At 52.3% G+C, this 19,693-nt stretch overlaps 2 protein-coding genes across 8 annotated transcripts in view; one reads left to right on the top strand and one right to left on the bottom strand.

Annotated features, from left to right (window-relative positions):
• VDR (vitamin D receptor) overlaps nt 1–19,693 on the top strand; it is a 49,830-nt gene that overhangs the window by 1,225 nt on the left and 28,912 nt on the right. The window contains exons 1-2 of one of the 5 annotated variants that reach the window (XM_030036926.1): nt 9,019–9,050; nt 13,514–13,579. Coding sequence is in view for 1 of the 5 variants with exons in the window: in XM_041128895.1 (XP_040984829.1) it covers nt 12,283–12,293; nt 13,514–13,579 (77 nt within the window). In the remaining 4 variants the exon portion in view is untranslated. Of the gene's footprint in view, nt 1–9,018; nt 9,051–10,463; nt 12,294–13,513; nt 13,580–15,628; nt 15,679–15,719; nt 15,776–19,693 lie in introns of those variants that run through there. The other 4 variants (XM_041128895.1, XM_030036927.1, XM_030036932.2 and 1 more) reach the window with 4 other exon arrangements.
• On the bottom strand, nt 246–3,635 carry TMEM106C (transmembrane protein 106C). Of its 3 annotated transcripts, none has more exons than XM_030036952.2 (8): nt 3,522–3,635; nt 2,653–2,873; nt 2,483–2,546; nt 1,779–1,938; nt 1,539–1,679; nt 1,229–1,278; nt 879–932; nt 246–459 (listed from the first exon to the last, which is right to left on the bottom strand). In XM_030036952.2, exons 2-8 carry the CDS (start codon nt 2,843–2,845, stop codon nt 330–332), a joined length of 792 nt encoding a protein of 263 aa, XP_029892812.1. In that variant the 5' UTR covers nt 2,846–2,873; nt 3,522–3,635; the 3' UTR covers nt 246–329. The 3 variants fall into 3 exon arrangements, with proteins under 3 accessions (XP_029892812.1, XP_029892814.1, XP_029892813.1); XM_030036954.2 differs by having other exon boundaries at nt 3,508–3,573; XM_030036953.2 differs by having other exon boundaries at nt 3,504–3,543.

The following is a 19,693-nucleotide window of genomic DNA, read 5'->3' as shown; positions in this document are numbered from 1 at the left end:
AGTCCAGTTTCCCTACCGAAAACTAGTTCTTCAGAACCAAAGAGGAAGGCAGGCCCAGCAGCACCCTGACTTTGGGAAGGGACCTGTTGGCTTGCACATGAACGCCACCCCAAGCAGGTTTCATGGACAGGACAGCAGTGCAGCCCAGCTGCACGTGGAAGAGCACGAAAGGGACCCAGAGCTTTCAAATATCTCCCACCAAAGTCACTCGTGATCCCTGTTTCTATTTGAAAGCTCCTGATCCCTTCTAGAAATCCATCTGCACAACCATCCACCCACAGAAAACATCAGCTGTGCCCTCAGGGCTTGCTCTTGGCTTTGGCTGCGTCTCATATCAAGGGGGACAGTGGAGGCAGCGGGTCCTGGGCAGCCGTGGAGTTGGTACTGCAATCCACATAGTGGTACGTTTCCAAAGCGCTCTGCGTCACGTGGCCGATGTAAGAGAGCTTCACCGATGTCCTGGGGGGGTGGGGAAGAGCAGTTTAGTGGGGACAGGACCTGCGACAGAAACCCCTCTATCAAAATAAAAAACCCCAAGCAGGTTTTACACTCATCACATAACTCCTCCTCCCCCTCGAAAGCTGCAGATCTTCTCAGATTTTTGCTCAAGATCACTCACTGCAGCAGGCAGGGATATGCAGAGCTGGCAATTGCAGCCTCTGGAGCACACCACCCCTCACATGAAAGCTCAGCGTGGAGCAATCTGGTGTCTTCTCTCTATCTTACATTTCACCCAACTGTGTCAACTGTCCTGGATTAAAAGCTGACACAGTGAACCAGGCTGGGGTGCTTGCCAAGCGGGATTTTCTTCGTGTACCCTAGATTTGCTGCGGCAGCAATTCCCTTTTGAGTCAGGAGCTGAGCAGAGAACCACCTACCTCATGAAGATCACTATATTATGTACCTTCACCTTGGGAAATGTGCAAAAGAAACTGGAAGAGACCAAAACAAAGAAATAGGTCAGCACGGGCTAAGCAGGGTTGCAGAGACACTTGCGTTTCTTGGTATCTTCTGATGATGTTTTCTCTTTGGTGCTAACTCAACTCGAGACACGGTCCAAAAACCACGTCACAACATTCCGACAAAGTGGCCTTTCAAGTCATTTCTAGCAAACAGTTACTTTCCAGGAAGTTAGCAGAAAACAAGTCATTTCCAGAGCCAATTCTAATTAAAGCAGCTTAAATCTGCCCTCTTTCCCAGCTATATACAAAGAGTAGTAAATCCTTACTACACATAGGAGAAGGGTCCACCCAGCTCTGCCTTCACAGTGAAATTCACCTGCAAAAGATAAAAGAAAAATACATTCACATGCAGCTTGATTACTTTTGCTTAAATCCACCCCTTTCAGAGTCTTCCCTACTTGCTGTTGCCTTTCAGCTGGCGTGCATAAAGCACAGGCTACGCTAGCCATAAGACTATTTTGCCAAGCAAAGCTTTAAGGTATAGATAGACTATCATCAAGTTAACTTGCAGTGGTGCACAGGTTTCAAACTTGATTTGGTGATGCTTATACTGTAAGTGCAGTGAAAGATGAATACCAGTTTGTCACTCAGTGGCTGGATGCTGGAGACATTGGTGATCTGCTGGGTTCCCACCACAGTGTTCATGTACTGCACCTGACTAGTCAGGCTGGGCACCGTCACAGAGTAGAAGTTGGAGTTCCTGATCCGTAAGGTAGCCTGGATGGAGAAAGGGGGGAGACATGAGTGGCAGCAACCTTCCTGGCAGCTCAGCACTAAGTTTATTCCCTCAGGAACACAGTTGCACAAAAAATTTACCGTGATGGCAAGAATGACAACGGAGTTCTTCTTGTCGAACCAAACCTGAACCACTTTAATACCGTCGTCATCCACCAGGACAGAGTGAGGGAATAGGAAGAAAACCACCAGCCCTGATATCAGCAGGCAGAGCAGCACCGACAGCAGGACATACAGCTTCCTGGAAGAGGCACGGAAGGGGTCACCTCCTTTGCCCTAATACAGCATCTGCAGCTGCAAGAGACCTGGTATCTGAAACCCAATCTAGCCATTAGACAACACATATTTGTTCTTCCCTGGAAGAGACACAGAAGTGCTGCTCTAACATTTTCGATATCTGAAATTGCTCAAAAGCATCACCCTTTAAACGGTTTATTTTTCAGTAATGAGTAACCAGAGAATCATTTTTGCCCCCAAAGTGTTTTCACAATCTAGTATTTTTGCTGTTGGTAAGGCAGTTTCTTTCTAAGAGCTTCAGTAAAGGGCGCCAGGATGAAGCATGTGAGTAGGATCATTGTTTCCACGTTCACCCCACAGTGGGATTTCACAGGAAGTATTTAAAGTTACACTTTAAATTGTGTTTGTTGGCATACTTGGATGAAAACAAACCACTAGACGATGGAGAGGCTGCAGACCGGGCGAAGCATTTAGTTGTGGCAGTAAACAACAAAAGAGCCCTGTTTGCTCTTTGCAAAGATGTAATTACTCTCTTACTATACACTTACGTTCTCTGTGGACGAAGACGTTGGTCGCTGTAGGGTATCAGAGCCACCAACTCATTTACCTGCTCTGGAAAGCAAAAGGAAGATGTTAACCGATTCCACATGTGTGCAAGGTTGCTCATGTAAATAAGCAATATTTTCTTCTTGTGTTTAAGCCTGAGAGGAGCAGTCACCTGTGGGAATGCAGCCACTGCCTTGGCAAGTGGGACAGGTGATGCTGTCCTGACCTGTGAATTCAACATACGGAAACTTGGCAATGTCTTCCACACGGTCTCGGCTATCGAGTAAGTCTTCATCGTCATCCTCAGCCTTCTTCCTCTGCCTTGAGGTAGCATTATTAACAGAGAAGGAAAGCACAGAACCCATTGCAGCTGCTGTAGAAAAGCTGCATAACCTATGACAGAGGCAGCAAGAGCAGTCCTGATCATTAAACGGCTTTTCAACCTGTTTCTAGCCAACAAGGAAACCTTACCCAGAGACCCACCCCCAACACCCCTTAGAGAAACACCCCCCTCCAGAGACACCCTCCCGGGGGGGGGGGTCCAATACCCACCCCAGAGAGCCTCACCCCACAGGGATGACTTCCCTAGCACCCAACAAGAAGAGACACCCTACTTCGGGATACCTCAATAGGGGCTCATTCCCACACAGCCCCTCAAAACAGAAACACCTGCTAAAGACACCCCCCCCCCCCCCCCCCAGAACCCAACAACCTCCACAGAGACAGACCTACACGCCCCAGGAGCCCCCCAAAAGAGACACACACCCTTCCTCCACAAAAAAACATGCCTTCTTAGCCACCCACCTCCCCCCAAAAAGAGTCACACCGCTCCCCCAACGCCCTCCCTACAGGGACCCATCTGCTACCACACACAAAAACACCCCCCACACAGAGACCCACGACCCCTCAGACTCCCCCAGAAAGGAACGCTCCGCTCAAACGACCCCACCGGGACCTGCCCCCCAACACCCCCATGAGGGACGCCAAAAGCCCCCCCCCCCGGCCCAGCGCAGCCCCTCAGACCCGCCGCCGCCGCCTCACCTCCTCCCGCGCAGCCGCCGTCTCTATGACAACGCCGCGAGGCGGCAGTGGGCGGAGCCCAGCCCTCGCCCCACCCACCCCACCCCCCTCCCTCCGCCTCCACCGCTGGCGCAGGCGCACAGCGCTCAGGGAGGGGCTGGAGAGGGAGGGTTTCCACAGAGCCCGCCCCCTCGCTGACGCTAACGCCCCCGCCCTGTCCACGCCCGGGCGTGAGCGTTTCGTCACTGCGGGGCCGCCCCGCCCACGAGGGGAAATGGGCGGGGCTTCGGAGGCACCGCCTGGCCGTGACGAAAAGCCCTGCCCGGGCGTGGCTTTCCGGCACTGCGCATGCGCCGAACCGCGACTGGGTGGTGCCCGCGGCCCCACCCTTTTGGCAAGACCGAGGGGCGTGTCCAGCACTGCGCATGCGCTAGGGCCTCGCGGGGGGTCCCCGCGGACGGGGAGGGGCTGGGTGAAGGGGGCGTGTCTTCTTGCGCACGCGCACTGCATGGCGCGCCACACCCCCGACTCGCGCATGCGCGCACACGGTGCTGGACGCCGGGACAGAGCGCGCATGCGCGGGGAGGGAGGGGGCCGAGGAACGAGTGAGGGGTTGGCGGAGCCAGTACGGAACTTTCCACACCAGTGTGAGGGCCCCCGTCCCAGTACGGACCAGCGCCCACCAGTGTGAGGGCTCCTGACCCAGTGCGAACCCTTCCGCACCAGTATGAGGGCACCCGTTCCAGTATGGGCCCCCTCCACACCAGTATGAGGGCCCCTGTCCCAGTATGGAGCTTTCCCATACCTGTATGAGGGCTTGTGCGTGCCTGTGAAGCTTGTGCAAGGCTGTGTGTGTTTGTGCAAGGCCACGTGCACTTGTGTGTGCTGGTGCATTCTCGTGCAAGCTCATGCAAAGACATGCTCATGCGAGGCTGCGCACGCTCCTGCAAGGTCGTGTTTACTTGTGCAAGGCCGTGTGTGCTTGTGCATGGTCGTGTAAGCTCATGCAGAGCCGTGCATGCCCACGTGAGGCCATGCAACGCTGTGTGTGTTTGTGCGTGCTCGTGCAAGGCTGCGTGTGCTTGTGTCAGGCCGTGCACATTGCGCATGCTCGTGCAGGGTCACGTGTGCTTTTGCAAGGCTGTGTGTTCTTGTGCAAGATCGTGCAAGGCCATGCGTGCTTGAGTGAGGCTGGGCAGCACCATGCACATTTGTGTATGCTTGTGTGAGGCCATGCAAGGCTGTGTGCGCTTGTGCATGTTTCTGCGGTGCCACGCAAGGCTGTGCATGCTTGTGCAAGGCTGTGCGCACTTGTGCAAAGCCATGTGTGCTTGTGCACGCTCATGCATGCTTGTGCAAGGTGGCATGGCAATGCGAGGCTGTGCGTGCCAGTACGAGGCTGTGGAAGACCGCGGATGCTAGTGCAAAACGTGCAATGCCATGCACGCATGTGCAAGCCCGGCACGCTCCGTTCTTTGCTGCAACCTCACCAGACATCAAGTCATTTTCCCCCAGCGCTGCCTGGGGCTGTCAGTCCAGGGGTCCTCAGTACCCTGACCCTGGGCTCTGCACCCTGGGGACGCCTCCGCCGCAGGGAAAAAACTACAGAAAAAGCCCAATTCCCCCCAATTCCTCCCCGAAACAGCTTCGCGGGATCTCTGCCCTTGTGATGGCAGCGCCAGGCGCTTGATCTTTGCTCCGTCTCCTTTATTATCCCCTGCCCAACGTGCCTGACACTTCTATTTCTTTTTTTTTCCCAATTTTACAGCTCGAAGGCCCTGGTGCAGCAGCTGGTTCAGCCCAGCATTGCCCCCAGCATCCTGCAACCTGTCCCTGATGCAATGCAGCATCCTGGGTGTTTCTAAGCCTCTAAATTTTTTGGGAAAAGAAGTCCAACCAGCTCTTTCTTCCCACCACCCCCAGTCCCGACAGCTCTGGGACAGGAGCAAGTGCAAATGCCCCATTTTGGGTCAACATTTATTTAATAAACTCCCTCCTGTGCAAAGGCTGGTGGATTTTTTTTTCTGCCACAATAAACGCGAGAGCTTAGTGGAAAACTGAATTCCTTCCGCTCATAATCACCGAAACCATCAAAATAAAGTTTACAGCACAATTAAATATTTCCACCGGCCTTGCGTGCTCCAGAGGCAGATGCCTCCTGCACACCGTGGCCATCGGAGCTGCTCTCCCTTGCATCGCTGATGGAAACTTTATGGATCATTTATTCTCTCCTTCCCAGGAGCAAAATGCCAGGGAGAGGGAGGCTTCCCAGCTCACCTTTCCCCCTGCACTAATTGCCATCTCCTAATTGCGGGCTGTGCATCTCTTGTTGCCCCTGAGATGGTTGTTGCATGCCTGAGGAAGGTGCTGGGTGCAGGACTGACCCGTGTGGATGGACGTCTGCATGGATGGATGCTGCAAACGGCGCGTTGAGAAGGGATGGGGAGGAGGAAACCCACACCGAGCCCTCCGGGGACGGGCTGCGGGGTGAGGTCAACCCTATATTAGACAACAGAGAATCCCCAGAGAGTGGGAAGAAGCTGCCCCCAAAGACAACAGTGCAAAACCCTGCAGCAGCCTCCCCTCAGCCCCTCTTGCCATGTTGTGTCCAGGGCTTAATCCTTTTTCTTCCTGTTTTAAACCCATTCTCCCCTCAAAGCCAGCGGGGACAGGCAGAAAGCGGGGGGACAAGCCCCACCCGCCACATCGCCACGCTGGTGGGATTTTGCAACCGCTTCCCAAGAAACCTTCGCTCACCAGGGGATGGAGGAAGCGCATGAGTCACCCCTGGCAGAGCCGGCTCCATTCCTGGGATGGGGCATTGGCACTCCTGGGGAGAGCTGCCGCCGCGGTGGAGCGCCTTTGGTGAAGCTGGCGGCTGCAAAGTGGTTTCCAACCCAGTTGTGTTTGTGCTTTTTTCCCATGTCCATGTGTCCATCAGGGTTATCTGGGGAGGTGACATGATGGCTGTGCCCGTGGCCAAGGAGGGCTTTGATTCCTCCCTCTCAACATCCCGCCCTGGCTGTTGAACCATCATCATCCTCCCCCAGCCTTGCTGACCCACAGCCGAGACCCACTGACCTGAGGGTCCCCTTTTCCCAGGCTGGAGCAGCACAAAGATGCCAGCTGATGGTTGCAGCTTTCAGTCGCCATTCCCACCCCATGCATCGTGCAAGAATTAAATCCTCCTGCATCTCTGTGCATACCCTGGCTCCCGCATGGGAAGGATTTTGCAGCCCACGTGCATGGCTCCTCACTGGCACCGAGGATGTGCAAGTCACGGTGACGTGATGGTGAGCAGAGCAACACCAGAATCTGGCTCCGATTCCCTCGTGCAAGGTGGATTGAGGCAGGAAAATCAGCAGGAGAGCTGCTGGAAAACAGCTATAACCACCACAGGTCATGATAGAGGGAGCAAATTAAACTTCTCATCAGCTACAAGCCTTCCCCATAGCTTGGGGCACAAACTGGGCTGTGGCTGCAGGAAAAGGTGGGTTTGGCAGCAGAGCAGTTTTTTATGGGGTTGAGGAGCATGTTGCACCGGTCCAGGCAAGGCGAGGTCAGTGGGGCATCCGCTGTGCGAAGGCTTGGGACATATTTTAACATTTAAATGGCTGCGATGGTGGAAATCAGCAGCGGCGGGCTGGGTATGTGCAGCCTTGCCCATGCAAAATCACCCCAGGCCCATCCGCAGCCCACTCCCTGCCCTCCCAAAAAAGTTCTCCACCACTAAATTACCTCTAATAAACTCCCATTTCTTCCCAGACGTTGTTTTCTCTCATTGGCCTCATTAAATCAATTTAAAAACAGTTAGCGAAACACTTCCCCCACGCAAATTAGAGCTGTTGAACTCGGTGATTGCAGCTGAGGGGCGGTGATTGCCGTCTGCCTCGCTCGTGTGCATTGAGGGCTCATTTTCTCTGGGGATTTTGGGTTTAGGGGACACTTAATAAACCCTGGGAGCATCACGCAGGGGCTTTCTTGAAGCATTTCTTGCTGTTTTATTCAATGTTGCTGATGGCTGCACCCTGGATGGGTTTTTGAGGATGGAAAGGTAAAAAACTGCCAAACAACCTGCGTTTTTCAGACTGGGGGTGTAACATGCCTGGGTGATGGAGCAGCTTTGGGTTGGGGCTGTGACACCGGCTGAACCAGCTCAGCCCAAACCCCCGTGCTCCGAGTTTGACTCATGTCACCAGTAATGGGATTTTGGGTGGTCAAGGTCAGTACTTGCGACCCAGCTGGTCGCATTGTCCCCAAATACCACGAGGTCCCGTGGGACCAGCCAAACTCAGGTGTCCTGTGGGTCCTTGGTCCCCAGACATGCGAGGGCTTCGCACAGGCTCAGCTCATATTCGGGATGTGAAGCCCTGGGCTCTGTGGCACGCTGAGGGTGGCTGCAGGGCTGACCAGAGCAGCCTGGAGGCTGCAAACAGCCACGACTCTGCCAGTAACCTGTGCACCCTTGGTTGTACACGTCTCCAGCACTTGGAGCTGCACTGAGGCCCTTGCAGATGTCGCTGTCTCTAGTCCGGAGGCAGAGGATGAATCAGCTCTCCTTCTGCCCTTAATCTGATCTAAGCATCAGAAAAATACAAGAACTCTCTCAAGGCTGTAATCAGAGAGAGGTTTTGCAGTGCACTGTGGCAGGTCTCTTGGGTGTCCTGAAAATGGGAGAGGAGGGAGATAAGCCCAGCAAATACTGCAGATGCTTAAGCCAGAGTTTGTTTGCCAGGTGATGAATGCAGTGAGCGCTCCGAGTACATGGTGGCTTGTTACTTAGAAATCCGGAAGGGAAGCAGCCTCTGAACCACCGTCAGCTCCATGGATGGAGGTCTGCAACCCCTGGACTTCCAGGAGACACCAGAGCGAGGGTGCATGGGGACACTCAAATGTGCTCAGGACCAGATGCTACAGGGAGACAGTTTGCCCGGGAGTGCTGGGGGGGGCACTGTTGTACTGGTGGTGTTTGCCCTGTCCCGGTAAGGGACTGACCACAGGCCAGGAGGAAATGGGTAAGCTGCCTTAGCCCACTGGGCTTTCTGTAGGTGTTATGCCCCTGAAAGTACCAGGCAGCGGCACCCCAGAAGTCCCCAGCAGCAACCCTGAAGCCGCTGGCAGAGCACAGGGCTCCCCACAAGCCACGGCAGCGGGGCAGCAAGGGCAGGGGCTGGACCGAAGGCGGGGACCGGGCTGGGCAGCGGCGTTGCGGCAGTTGGGGTCCCCAACCCCGGCAGCCCCGGCGGAACCTCCCGCGGTGCAGGCAGCCACGTGCAATCTCCCGCCAGCCCTCGCCACGCCCCCCCAGTGGGCGGGGATCGGCGCAGCGCGAACCTTATACGGTGCTGGTAGGCGGTGCCGGCGCTGGCTCGCCCCCGCGGGGGCGGTGCCGAGGCGGTGCCGCGCTGGCATTGGCGGGGGCGGGGGCGGGGAGTGTCTCGGAGGGGGCGTGGCCCCGGCGAGGGGCGGGGCGGGGAGCATGCCGGTTCCCGTCAAAAGGCGGCTCCGGGGCGGTGAGGGGGGAGGCGGGTGGCGGTGCCGGGAGCGCAGGTACCGGGGCCCGGGCTGGGGGATACGGGGGACGCTCGGGGACCCGCTTCCTGTGGGCGAAACCTCTACTCGGTGCCCACTGTGGGCCGGGTCTTGGGGGCGGCAGTGGCTCCGGTGGTCGCTGGGATACGGGTGGTGTGGGTCGGGGGGGTGGCTGTTGCTGTGGGGAAACTCTCGGTGCCTCCACGGACCGGGGGATGCGGGTGTGGGGGGACACCAGTGCCCCCCACCCCGTGGCCGGACGGATACCGGCGTGGGTCACCCCGGGTATGCCCTACCTTCTCCCTGCCGGTTGGAAGGTCCCGTGGGGGTTAGGGGGGGGGTGCACTGAGTCCCCCTGAGGTTTGGGTATCCTGTGGGGGTGTTGGGCCTCCCCCGGTGTTCTGTGTGCTCCCTTGTTTGAGGTCCCATGTGGGCACAGGGCTCCCTGTGTTCCCCATCCTGTTTTGGGGGTCCTATGGATGTTTGGACTTCTCAATACTCTGTGCCTGCTGCCAGGTTGGAGGTCCCACGTAAGACCCCCTGACAGCCAGTGTCTCCCATCAGCCGGGGGCTCTCAGGGGCTGTTAAGGGTTTCCCCTGCCAAAACTGGGGTTCCTGTAGGGTTGGGGGAGTCCCTACCCCTCTCAGCCTCTGTGTGAGTTGTGGGGGTGGCTCCTCGTTTTGGGGGTGTTAGGGTCCCCCCAGTACTGCCCAGTCTCAGGTCTGATCACCTCTTGCTGGGCTCAGAAATGAGGGTTCAGCTTGGAGATGTGGGGTGTCCTCAGGGGTGAATGTGACTGTATTGGGGGTGCTTTCCTTCTGTCCTAAATTCTGGCTGACTTAACCCTTTCTGGGCTGGTTGGTGGTTCTTCCTGGGGTCAGCATGAGGATGGGGAGAAGCTGGACCCAGTCATGTACCCCACGTTGGTGTGAACCCCCCCTTTCCCCTCCACAGCCCTGAGCCCCTTCCTGAGCTTCACCCTCCATCGCCCATCGTGGTAAGTCACCCCTGTCCCCTCTCCCCATGTCCTGTCCCTGTGTGTCCCTATCTGGGGCTCCCCAAACCCTTTCTGGGGGGCTTTGAAGCTGGTGAATTACCTGGCTGCTGTTGGGGTGCTTAACTGGTGTTTCAGGGTTTCCAGCCTGTTATCAACAGGCTGGTTTCTGATTCAGATAAGTGCCTGATTAACAATCAGCTTTAAAATGCATCTTATACTTAATTGGGAGAAAAGGAAGGTACTAGGGAGCTTCCTGCAGGTCCCACACAAGGAAGGAGTGTGTGTGGGGGGGTGTTCTTTTTCCCCAGACCAAGCAGGGCACCCATGGGCCAGGACTGAGCACCCAGAGGGACTTGGGGGTTTGCAGATAGCTGGTGTAGGGTAGGTAGACGTGCCTGTTCTCTGGGGTGAACTACTGCTTCCTCTTTTTTTTTTTTTCCCCTTATTTGAGCCTGGGGCTGGACCCTTCAGCATTAAAAGTTTCTTCAGAAACTGGTTTTCACGAGAAGCCAGCCCTGGCTTTGCAGCGTTTTGTGGCGTGCTCTCCTCCCACACGAGCTGGGCAGTGACTCATCTTCCTCTGAGGACTCGGTTAAAGGAGCACCAGCGATCTCAAGGCAATGTGTGTCCCCTCCTGATGGGAGACAGGGATCTGCTCAGTGTCCCGCTCTGGTCTGTGGACCCTGACGGTGTTTCTTCTGTGTCTGCTGGGGAGTGAGAGTGAGCTGGGCTGCGTTGGGTTAATACTCTGAGTGCCTCTGCATGGGTAGGGAGGAATATTTAACCTGTCTGCTTTGGGGGAGGAAGTTAAGGCTGTAATTACTCATTTGAATAAAACCTCTTCTGCCTTCTGCAAACCAGCCGGTTAAAACTGAGTCAAATCAGATCGGGTTGGTAGCTGTCAGCTGTGCCATGGCTTTCGGATGGGGCTTGTGAAAGTGTGCTTAAGTGGGAGCTAGGGCAAAAAAAAATACGTGCCAGGCTGAGATTGGGTAGCTCTGGGAGCCATGTGTTGGCATTGCATGGGTTGGACAGCCATCCCTCCAGCATCATGTACTCCGCGGAGCGAGGAAGGCCTGTCAGGTGCTGGAGGTGTTGGCAGATGTCTGCCTGAGATCATGCTTGTCTGTAAACAGATCAGGTGGAAGATCTCACAACAGGGTTTTGAATAACAAAGGCATGAAGCACAAAAATAGGTTCTTCATAAGGCAAGAATTTGCCTCGGGTCAGTTAGTTTTTCACTAGATGTTTGTTTCCTGAATCCCAATGTACTTAAGACAAAATAACTGGATAATCTAGCCTCTTTTTCCATTTAATAGCTAACTGTGGAGAAGTGGCTGTCTCTGTGGCTAGAGGTGCACTCAGGAGTAATTTTTAACCCACTGTTGCTGAGCCAAAGCGAAGTCAGTCTGGCCCAACTTCCTGTGGCTTGTGAAGGGAAAATACTGAAATATCAAGTCACTGGGAGAGGAATAATCAGAGTTAAAGGTGGTTGTAAGTGGGTTTGTCTCCCTCATGTGATGTCTGAACGTGAAGGTGAGGGGGGGAAGCTGTCCGTCGAGCTGTGGCACATCTTCCTCTGCTTGTGAAAGGGAGTGCGAGTCCATGGCAGTACATCAGCTATGAGAGGAAGGGGACGCGCATCTGGGGTGCAGGGTAAGGTCTGAGCACCCTAGCGTGAATCTTCTTGGTCCAATTATGTCCACAAATGAGGGCGATCAGCTGATGCTGCGGCTGGAGAAAAGACGTGCACAGTTGCAGCAGCCACAGGGGCCGTTTTGTGGGTGGGCGTTGGACACTGCTACAAGGGAGTTTCCTAAAACTAAGTTGTGTGGGAGGAATTAAATCCCACTTCTGTGGAAGGAGGAGTCCTGTATGGGGTGTCCTATTTTGAAAGTGTTTTGTGGGCAGTGGGTCTTAAGTGGTGCCCTTCTGTATTTGAATATGATGCAGGTAGCAAGTGAATAAATGCAGGAGGCATCTAAATAATGATATTACGTTGGTGGGGACGTGTCTAGCTGCTGGGCAGGGTCTCATCCCATCCCATAGGACTGATCTCTCCCAGAGCTGGATGCAGCAGCCCCAGGTGGAGAGCTGTCTGCGTCACGGTTCCTCCTCGCAGCTGGAGATGCTGGGAAACCGATCCGGATGGCGTCTGCCCCAGTTCCTGCAGAAATGGCTCTGCTCGCTGCCGACTCTTTCCTAACCATAGCTACAAGGGGGTGGTTCCCCCTTTGGGTAACCTCCCGGTTATGTCTCTTGGGTAAGAGGTGGCAGTGGAGCGATTCAGCGCTCTGCTCTGGGGCTTGCATAACTCATGCGAAATGGCTCACACTCATCATGCATCACCAAGGCAGAAAGATTGGGGGGGCAAAACAACTGTTGTGTTTTCAGGCAGCGGGTGAAAGTTGTTGTGACAGCCGGCTGCTCGTCTTGCAGCACACAGAGCACAGGCGCGGAGCATCTGGTTTCTGTTGATGGTTTTCTTCCGCCTCACATGACAGTGTATTTTGGGAGACCCAGAGGTGACAGCTTCTGCGCTGTGGTTTCCCAGTTACCCTCTTTGTTGCCCACTCCAGTGTGATGGCAAACACGGGGTGCTTGTCCTTGCACGTGGGCACCCCCTGCTATCAGGGGCAACACCCTGTGGCGGGGATGAGAGGCAGTGGTGTTAATTCAGAAGAGTTTTGCAAAGGTGGGGATTAAAATATAACCCCAAAATGAGATAAATGCAAATGGAACCACTTCTTAAAATAAATATATTGACCTAAAATTTACTGCTGAGTGTTAATGCACTGATTGTGGAAAGCATCCCTCTAATTTGGGCTGTTTCTGTTAAATTTTGTCTCTGAAGTTGTACCCACTGTGGAGGAGGACAACTGAAGAACCAGGTAAAAAATGGAGTTGGACTAGCTGATCATTGTAGGTTGCTTCCAGTGGAACTATTCTAAAAATGAAAAGTACTGTTTTTTGAATAAAACCTGTATGCTGGTGTTTGGCTGACAGCCTGTGAGGACAGCTTGTGCCCCTGGGGTTGGGAGAGGGAAGGACAGTTAAACCAGGGTGTGAGGAACATAAAGGACAAGGGGAGCAAAAGTCCAGGGAGATAAGGAAGGTCAGAGACTCTCAAAGGCTTTAAAATGGAGCTTCTCAGCAGTGACCTGAAGCAGCAGATGCGATGGCTGGGGAATGGGTCTCCTCTTACAGTCGAGAGACCTTGGTGTGACTTCAGTTGAAGGACCAACGTGGCAGGGTAGTCACTGGTGCCACTCTCGCCTTCTTCCACCTTCATTTTGTTTGCTGAATCAGCTGCAACTCAAGTACAATTTTCTTATCTGTGGTGTTTAATGGCAGTATCGGTGTAAACCTCACATGTGTAAGTGAATTTTTGCTACTAATAAATGGAAACGATGTGTAAAAGTGATGAAAAACAATACCTGGAACCTTTATCTGTGTATCTCAAAGTAGTTTCCTCATTGCCAGGAATACATGCCGTCAGCCCAAAGCATCGGGACCTGCTGACGTGACTTCTGAGCTCCGATTTTCCCGGTAAGTGGAATGCTAGTGAGTGACTCTCCTGTCTTAAAACTCCTGTGTGTATTTATAGTTCTCAGAGATTTTTGGTGTGCTGGATGAGGCAAGTTAGGTTGAAAAGGGTGTTCTTGAGACATGATGCCTTTCTACTCTCTCTTGAAAAGTTTCTGCCTTTTCCTAAGGGTTTGCACACCAGAAGCCTGTGCTCTCCTTTGCTACAGACCTTTCTGTCCCAACCGCCGCAAGCTGGATGCGTGGCTTGTGTAGGTGCTCTTTCAATTTCTCAATGCCAGGCTGCAACGCACAACACCTCCTGCTTTATCAGTGCTCCCACTCCTCCGACTCTCTTGGGCAAGAAGCCTCCCACGATCAGCTGGCGCGATGGGCAAGGTGATCGGTGCGGGGGCAGTGACGGGTCCCTTGCCTGCTGGGCAGGCTGGCATCCCGTGCCATCTGTCACCCACTTCCAGGCGAGGGACAGGGCTTTGGGAGCTGTGTGTCGCGTCAGGTCTGTAAAGGCTTCGCTCCTCTCCCCTGCTGCAGGGACGTCAATAGTGCTGACATGGAGGGTTCCTTATAAATAAGCACTCGTATCTCCATAAATACGCCTGTTTAACAGAACGCAGATAAGATACAAGCAAAGTCTATATTTAGACTTGCTTAGTTTTGCGGAACATGCAGTGTCCTTGATTGGACCTGTGAGCGTTAGCTCACCTTTGTGTCCCCGGAGGGATGGTAAGTACCAGCTGCCACGTGTAGAGATTGAACGCAATGCCCTGGGAAACGTGGTCTGAGAAGCCCTTGTCTTTCATCGATCCACATCTTCCCAAGGCCCTTGTGCCCTCTTGGACAGACTTTTTTAGCTTGGTGCTGCTTTCACCAGGAAAAGAGAGATTTTTATTTCTGTAGCCTGGCTTATGTTGAGTGTGGAGATGGTGCTGACTAGTCCCCGTCCTGAGCTTAAATGTCTGTTTTGGGGACTCTTCCATGAGAAGTATAGCCCTTCTCAACCCAGTAGTCCTGGCATGTTGCTTTCCTCTCCCCTTTTGTCCTGGCATCTGGGTGCAGGCAGTTCTCGTACCTGTCTGTGCCTGATAACTGGAGTTTCAAGTTGTGTTCTCGCTGGCATGCTCAAAGGAGAGGCAATTGTTTTCCAAGCGTCTCTGCTTCGTGCTCAGACATTCGAGTAATTCTGTGGTCTGGTCAGTGTTGGACAGAGGAGGAGAAACCTGTTTTTCTGTACTTTGGCTGCTGCCCTGGGTGGCCTCCCACACTGTCCTACTTGTTGACACTGCACATTACTAGGAGAGGGCACAAAAACTAGTGTGGTTGGGTTGCCTGATGGTCTTGAAATATAAACTATCACTCACCATAGCAGGGTAGGAGACCCTAGGTCTGTACCAGAACCATTGCACGTGCACAGGGCTACTGCACTGCGAGAAACACTTTCTTCTGTTTATTTTACTTGTCATGGATGACAGAATTTCAAACCAGTGCAGTATATTGTGACAAAATGTCTGTGACCATGCTTGTGTGATCTTTGCTACAAAACATTAGCAGGGAAAAGGATGAGGTGGGATCTGAGGCAATGCGCTGACAGCACTGGGTGCCTAAATCCACGGGTAACTTGTAGACCTAATCATAGCAGGGGTGATGCTTAACTTCTGGCAGGTCAGGGACAGTGCTTAGCGGACTCCTCTGCTCACAGACACTGCAGTGGCAAGCACAGAAAGTGTAATTTCTGTTTCTTTCTGCAGCCCAGACATATCTGGTCAGAGCGCTTTCTGCTCCAGGGCAAGCTGAACTGAAAATGGCTGATGTGGGGGAATGGGATTGCTACAGCTCATTAGGAAGGAGAAAAGCAGAATTACCCACAGATTTCTTAGTAGAGGGGAAAAATTTTAACCCTGCTCACCTACTCACTTCCTTAAGTAGCAGTAAAAACGTTGGAGAAGGAACTGCCTGTTGAGGGCAGGGCATGACTCTGCCTTGGCGTCATGTGCCGTGGCTGTGCTTAGCTCTGAATTTATCCGTTGGCTCGTCCAGACAGGCAAGAGAAGCAGAGACCTAGGAGCCAGCTCCTCCTAGTCACGCTCCGTGGGCACCCGTTGCAGGTGAACAGCCGTCCTGGTCCGGGAGAGCAGCCCGGCTGGCTCAGCAGAGCTTGGCTTGTGGGTCCGATCCCTTCCTTGGGGTCCCTGATCTGCAGCGGTAGGCTGTCATTCTTATCCAAACTTCACTTCAAGGAAAAATAGCAATTAATGCAAAGGTTTAATGGTCACTGGGTTTGTTTTATCTTTTGTCTCCTTGGTGAGAGATGACATGGGGATGTCCTCTTTGTTTTGTCTGACTGCTGTTTCTCTTCTTGCTCTTTTTTGCCCCTTCTGGCGTGGAGCTCTCATCTTTTTTTAACCTGTGGCCACTGCATTTCTAGTTGTCCTTTAATCAGCTGGTAGAGATCTGCCAAGAAATCACTGCTCCACTCGTGGCTCTTACGGAAACTGAAGTTTGTTGGGAACACTTGGGCTGGAGAGAGGTATGGGTGCATGGGCTGGACTTCAGCATGGATGAAAGGTGGGAGGCAAGAAAGCAAAGAATTAATGTCATGAACGAGAAGTCATAGCTACAAAAAGCTGAGCTTCTGGAGCTTGTGCACAAGGCAAAGATCCTTTCTGAGGAGGTGCTGAGAGTTTAGTCCTGGGGATACTCACTTGTAGCTCCTATCTTCTTGTATCTGCATGCATGCAAATATTCCTGGCTGTGGTATGGCCTTGGAGATGACATGACTCAGTTTTTTTTCTCTCATAAATTGGAAATATCCCACTGTGATGCTCCTGCTCTGTCTCTTCAGTGTAAGCAGGTCCAGGGATACACTGGTTTTTGGGTCTTATCTTACCCAAAAGCTGGCAGCTCCCGTGGTCATATTGTAACTTCCCACTTGAACACAGTGATGAGACTTTCAGTCCTGTTATGCTGTATATTGGGAGCTAACTTTTTTTCTCCTTAACAATAAGACTCTTGTAATGCCACTTACTGTTTGCTGTAATGCTGAATTCCTGGGAAACGTACTTGGTGGTGAAGCTGGAACTCTCTTAAAACAGTGGGGAAGCCTACTGCGTTTATCTAGGTCTCGTAATGAAGGCTGGTCAAGGCTTGTGTTTGTATGGTGTTGATTTAGGGTGACTAATCCATCACAAATCAACTCTTCTGTCACTTGCCGCTTCTCCGACTGCAGCGTTCTCCATATCAGTGTCTTTCCCTGCCCTAATAAATAAAATCTTACAACTATTTAGGAAATAATGCAGCTGAGTAGAAAAGCTGGAATCAGAGCAGCTTGACAAGCCTAGATAGATGCAAGGGCCTTTAAAAGTTATTTGTCCTCTTTCATGAGAGGGTTTTGCTTGCCACAAGGTAGATTTGTGAGTGTAGCTCACAAATGTGTAGTGTTTAAGACATCTTGCAGCAAACATCTAACATAATCTGCTTCCAGCGCAGGTTGACCAAAGCTGCCAGGTCTCTACTTCTGGAAATGACCTCAGATGTTGTCCTCTATCTCCTGGAATCTTAGTAAATTAGTTTATTATTTCAAAGGCCACTGGAGCCAATCGGCAGCCTCAGAAGGGTCCTATCTTTCCCACACACAATATGACTTTGTGAATCCCAAGACCTTGAATTCTGGACTCTTCCGGCAGAGCTCTGGGCTGGTGCCTTGCAAAGAGGAGCTGTTCTTCTGTAGCCTAGTCTTGATATCTGAGTGCCCTGGGAGTGGCTTGCCTGGCTTAATGCACTTATTTCAAGCAAGTCTGGGAATGTCTGTGTTGTAATATCTGACCTGGTTGTGTGGGTTTAGCTGTGGCACTAAAAGGGAGCTTGCGTGGCTCTCCCAGTCCTCCCATCCTCTCCTGGGCAGCCTGAAACCAGCCAGGAGTTGCTTCTGCTGAAGAGTGGATGTTCAACTCCTGGCACTTGCTCCAAATCAGGGGATGAAGGTTTAAACTCTTTTCAGCCAAGCTTCAGTTCTCCCAAATCTAGGACATGTCTTCAGCAGATCATTATTTCTATGCAGACTTCAGCAATATTCTGCAGCTTAATCAACTGAAGTTTTGTCCTCCATCTCTGGCAAAAAAACTCAAGGGAGGCTTGATATGATAAATGAAATATTTCCAGTATTAAAGTTGTTGGGGAGTCCCTGGGGGTGTGTGTGTGTATTCTTGGTGCTATTTCTCTCTCTGGTGGAGAGTGATAGAGCAGTTTGCATTCTTAGCAAGAACCTGTTTGCATATATTTCGAAATAAGGGAGAAGCTCTTAAGGAGTGTGGTATTTGCCACATGCAGGGACAGCTCCTTTCTGTTGGCCTTTCCTGAATTTTTGGAATATGAGAGAAAGGATTCCTTGGCTGCTCCTACCCTGGAATTAGTGATTGGGAAACAAAGGCACAGACAAAGCATACAAGAGATTTGGAGCGAGAGGAGGGGATGATTGAAATCTAGGAAGGGTTCAGGTGACGCTAAGTGTCACGGGGAAGCATCTGCGGAAATAATTGCCATTCTGAATTTGTTCAAGCAGAATATTCCCTTTGACCTGTCCTTGCTGTGCCCTGCAATTAGCTGGGTGCAAATGTGGTGGTGTTACTTGGAGGCACAACGGTACAGGCAGAGCAACGGTGATATATATCAGCATGGAAATCATGTTGACTAAGCTAAAGGCAGAGTTTCCATTGGAAACATTAGCTTAGAGGAATAACTCTTCTAGATAAGAAGTGAAAATGTGGAAGGAGGAAATCACTATTATGTGCTACTCCTGTCTGTAGTTAAAATTACAAGCCAAAGGGGTAGGAAAGGCAGAGACATCTGCTGCTGATAATTTGTGAATGGGTTAGGGTTACAGCACCTTAATGCCAAAGACTGCACAGTGCAGCTGGTGTAGATTAAATTTAGGAGCCTGTTCTGCAGTTGGAAATGCTTTGTGCTCAACCAGCTCTGTGATCCTGCTGGATTGCCATCCAGGAGCCCAGGGTGAGCAAGTGCTTGATCGGGCAACGCTGCTTCTGCATCCTCTGGCTGAGGGGACAGACCCTGCATGTGGAGGTCGTCATCTTTACGTTTCAACAGAACCATAGTGGGCAAAATAAGTGCCAGCTGTACTGGCTGTGGTGCTGTAGGGAGAGAGGCTGTGCTGGTAAACATGTGTTTGTTCACTGCATCCATCTGAAAAGCAAACAAAGCTCTGCTGCTTATGGCTCAGCAGCAAAGCCCTGCAGTGGCCTCAGCTCATCATGAGGTGCCTTTGGTAGCTCCAGACTTGGTTTTTCTTTCCTCTTTTTTTTTTTGTTGTTGTTGATAGCTTCCCATAGCTAGTTTTATTCTGCAGTTCTTGAACGCCTTAGGACAGTCAAACAGGATGTCCTGCAGTTGAGGATCAGGCTAAGCATGACTTTTCTCTGCTTCCCTAGCCTGTGGTAAGTGATAAAAGACAGCAAAAAAACCCCTCTTAGTGGGACTAACTCTTTTCTGTACTTTGTCCCTCTTTTTTTTTTTCTCCTGAGCTAATGAACACTTAGGGTAGGGACTATGCTGGCTGATAGCTGGCTTGCCTTAAGCAGCGTTTCCCGGAGAAGCAAGCGTGGTGCTCTCGGCAGCCTCCTTTTGCCGCTCTGTAAGCAGACCTGCTGTAGCTTTGCAGGGACGGGAGCTCGGGGTGTCTTGCAGGGAGGCTGGCTGGATGTGCCTGAGGTGCAGCCGGGAGCAGGCTTTTCCTCTGAATCTGGGCAGAGCGCCTTGCAGGCTGTTTTGGTGAGTCAGAAGGGAAGTTGGACGGGCTGAATCCTTCCTGTGAACTGGCACTTGTGCACCTACTTTCCTGGTAACTTCAAAGCGGAATGATTGTCTTCCAGCATCTGCTTCAGCCCCTCAATCACAAAAGTCATGTAAAACTGGGTTTCCACACTGGTGCCAAACCAGCTGCAGCGCAATCAGCGTTGCATGCTTCGATCTGCAGCGGGAAGGAGCCTGTAGTAACTGCTTGGCTGACATGCAAGTGTGAACATGCCACACATGTTTTCTGTGTCTGTGGACTAGTTTTGACAAACGGGAGCATTTAGGGACAGACATACACAGACCAAACCCCTC

This window comes from Aquila chrysaetos, chromosome 15, assembly GCF_900496995.4.
Source record: "Aquila chrysaetos chrysaetos chromosome 15, bAquChr1.4, whole genome shotgun sequence".
Classification (NCBI taxonomy): domain Eukaryota; kingdom Metazoa; phylum Chordata; class Aves; order Accipitriformes; family Accipitridae; genus Aquila; species Aquila chrysaetos.
The sequence above is the reverse complement of the archived record's forward strand: the minus strand, read 5'-3'. Positions and strand labels throughout refer to the sequence as shown.